This window comes from Dendrobium catenatum, unplaced genomic scaffold (genome assembly GCF_001605985.2).
Source record: "Dendrobium catenatum unplaced genomic scaffold, ASM160598v2 fragScaff_scaffold_509, whole genome shotgun sequence".
Lineage (NCBI taxonomy): Eukaryota > Viridiplantae > Streptophyta > Magnoliopsida > Asparagales > Orchidaceae > Dendrobium > Dendrobium catenatum.
This window is the reverse complement of record NW_021318971.1, coordinates 9,479-12,920: the sequence shown is the minus strand read 5'-3', so window position 1 is coordinate 12,920 and position 3,442 is coordinate 9,479. Positions and strand designations below refer to the sequence as shown.

The following is a 3,442-nucleotide window of genomic DNA, read 5'->3' as shown; positions in this document are numbered from 1 at the left end:
TCCACTCCAGTCGACGATCTTCGCTGCATCAGTTTTTTGTATCAGAGCAGGCGACTGGTAGAGGAGAATGTCCGTGCGCGGCAAGGATCCCGTCTCTGAGGAGAACCGGAACTTAGAAGCTTTGTGGGCTAGCCAAGATAACATCAACAGACGTTTGGATGCTTTGACTGCAGATGTCCAGCGATTGACAGTAGAAGTGCGCCGCGAGTTCAATCTCAATAGAGCGAGACAGCACGACATACTTCCCCGCCGGACAATGCCGCACAGAGGGTTCAACACCGATCGTCAAATCGGTCGGATACCGTCTACACATCCCGAACTGTCGGACTCCGACAGTGATTCGATAATGTACCCTGGGGCAGATCCCGTAGAATCGGAAGAAGACGATGATACCCACCATTACCCTCCGGAATTCGCAAGGCGAAGGCGACCAGTCGTGCGCAACCAGAGACCGGGAGAATTTAAGATCAAAATTGATGTTCCCTTCTTCGATGGTCACCTACATATTGAGGATTATTTGGATTGGGAAAAAGCCGTTGAAAATTTCTTTGAGTATATGGAGATCGAACCCGACAAACAGGTGAAGTACGTGGCCTGCCGTCTGCGTGGGGGCGCCAGTGCTTGGTGGGCACAAACATTACAGACCAGACAGCGGGAAGGAAGAGGCCGGGTTCGCGGATGGCACCGCATGAAACAGCTGCTCCGAGCTCAGTTTCTACCCACAGATTTTGAACAAATTCTATACATGAGGTACCAACATTGCACTCAAGGCCACCGTTCTGTGAGCGAGTACACGGAGGAGTTCAATGCTCTGAGTGCCCGAAACAACTTGAATGAATCCAATACTCAGCTGGTAGCAAGATACATAGGAGGCCTCAAGGATAGCATTCAGGAAAAGTTAGAGCTAAATGCGGTATGGTCATTACCGCAAGCTGTCAATCTGGCTTTTAAGGTTGAAATGCAGCAGAGCAGACAGTCCAAATCCAATACAATCCGCAGACAGTGGCAAGATCCTGCTAGCGGGTCAAGTAAGATAACGCCTCACTCTACAAAATCCGGCCAACCACCTCTTCTACCGACGCCCGCGACAACTCCTGCGAATACGACTGCTGATCCGAGACTGTCCGTGAAGCCAAGGCTGCAAGGTAAGGATAATCCTTATGCTAAACCGTCAACTCTCAAATGCTTTCGTTGTTTTCAGCCAGGGCATAAGTCCAATGAGTGCCCACAAAGGCCGCAAGCGCATTTGGCGGATGGCTCAGATAGGGAAGATCTTGAGAATGCGGAGGAAGAAGAAACAGATGACGTGGTTGCTGACGACGGAGAGCCTTTAATATGCATTCTCGAAAAATTACTACTGGCCCCAAGGCAGAACATCAATTCCCAACGGCATGCTCTTTTTCGGACGCGTTGTACCATTGGCGGCAAAGTGTGCGATCTTCTCGTCGATAGCGGCTGCACTGAAAATGTGATCTCCAGGGCGGTAGTGCAGAGTCTCCAGCTGAAAACTGTTAAAAATGCAAATCCTTATCGGATCACATGGGTTAAGAAAGGAATGGAGATCGCAGTCACTGAATCTTGCAAAGTAGTCTTCTCCATTGGCAAGCAATACGTTTGCGAAGTCAGCTGTGACGTCCTGGACATGGACGTCTGTCACTTGATACTGGGCCGACCGTGGCAGTTCGATGCGAGCGCCGTCTATGATTGCCGAGCCAACACCTATTCCTTGGATTACAAAGGGAGGCGTTTAAGACTACTACCACATGCTGCTATGGACAAAACGACACACCCTACACCAAGCAAACAAGCCGCTATGCACCTAGTTACAGGACACCAGCTGCTTCAATGCTGGCGGGAACCCGCCCCACTATATGCCTTACTGGTCACTGAGGTCACGTCAGATGTTGCAATTGTTGATACACACCAGGATATCACTCATCTGCTACAACAGTATGTAGAGATCGCCCCAAAGGAACTCCCCGCGGAATTGCCACCGCTACGTGATATCCAGCATTGTGTTGACTTCATACCCGGATCAAGCCTCCCAAACTTACCACACTATCGGTTGAACCCGAAAGAGCAGCAGATCCTACAAGGATTAGTTGATGAGCTGATTGAAAAGCAACTGATACAGCCGAGCATGAGCCCGTGTGCCGTACCCGCGCTCCTTGTTCCGAAGAAAGACGGGAATTGGCGAATGTGCGTAGACAGCAGAGCTATCAACAAAATAACAGTCAAATACAGATTTCCCGTTCCCCGAATTGACGAGTTGATCGACCAGCTCTCCGGATCCTCCATTTTCTCGAAATTGGACCTTAGGAGCGGTTATCACCAGATTCGTATTCGTCCCGGCGACGAATGGAAAACGGCCTTCAAGACGCCACAAGGGTTATTTGAGTGGAAGGTCATGCCCTTCGGGCTATGTAATGCTCCGTCCACTTTCATGAGGATGATGAATGAAATTTTGAAGCCATTTTTGGGCAAGTTCTGCATTGTCTATTTTGACGACATACTCGTCTTTAGCACTTCATGACACTCGCATTTGGAACATCTCACAGCACTTTTTGATGTGCTCAAACAGCAGAAGTTATTCCTGAATCTTCCCAAGTGTGAATTGGGAGTGTCCCAAGTCTATTTCCTTGGGTTCATTATCTCAGCCAGTGGCATTCAGATGGATAAACAGAAAATTGCAGCCATCGTAGATTGGCCAACACCACAAACCTTCTCGGATGTCCGAAGTTTCCACGGATTGGCAAATTTTTATCGGAAGTTTATCAAGAACTTCAGTCTTATAATGGCACCTATCACGGACGGGCTCAAATCCAAGATCTTCCGGTGGACTGACGAGCAGCAACAGGCATTTGAACGCATCAAAGTTTGTATCAGCTCCGCACCGGTATTGGCACTTCCGGACTTTGACAAGCTATTCACGGTGGATACAGACGCATCGGCCATTGGCGTAGGTGCTGTTCTATCACAGTCCGAGAGACCAGTGGCTTTCTTTAGCGAGAAGTTGTCTCCAACTCGACAGAAGTGGGCAGCATACGAACAGGAGTTGTACGCCATCATCCGCGCCTTGAAACAGTGGGAACAATACTTGCTTCACCAGGACTTTGTTCTCTGCAGCGACAACAAAGCACTCTCTTATATCAACAGTCAAAAGAATGTCAATCGGATGCATGCTCGATGGCTAATGTTCTTACAACGGTTTTCCTTTTCAATAAGGCACAAACCCGGCGCTAGCAACAAGGTGGCTGATGCATTGAGTCGGAAACGCTGCTTGCTAGTTCAATTACAAACCCAAATCACCGGCTTGGAGTGCTTAAAAGACCTCTATGACGAAGATCCAGACTTTGGGGAGATCTGGAAGCAGTGTCAAACCGAGCAAGGTGTTGATGATTATTTGGTACAACATGGGTACCTCTTCAAGAAGAATCAATTG

At 48.8% G+C, this 3,442-nt stretch overlaps 1 protein-coding gene across 1 annotated transcript; it reads left to right on the top strand.

Moving 5' to 3' along the window:
- Positions 1–67: 67 nt before the first annotated feature.
- Positions 68–3,339, top strand: LOC110116361. The gene is made up of 3 exons (XM_028694612.1): positions 68–2,480; positions 2,559–3,207; positions 3,288–3,339. The coding sequence occupies exons 1-3, from the start codon at positions 68–70 to the stop codon at positions 3,337–3,339; spliced, it is 3,114 nt and encodes a 1,037-aa protein (XP_028550445.1).
- The last annotated feature ends 103 nt before the right edge of the window (positions 3,340–3,442 follow it).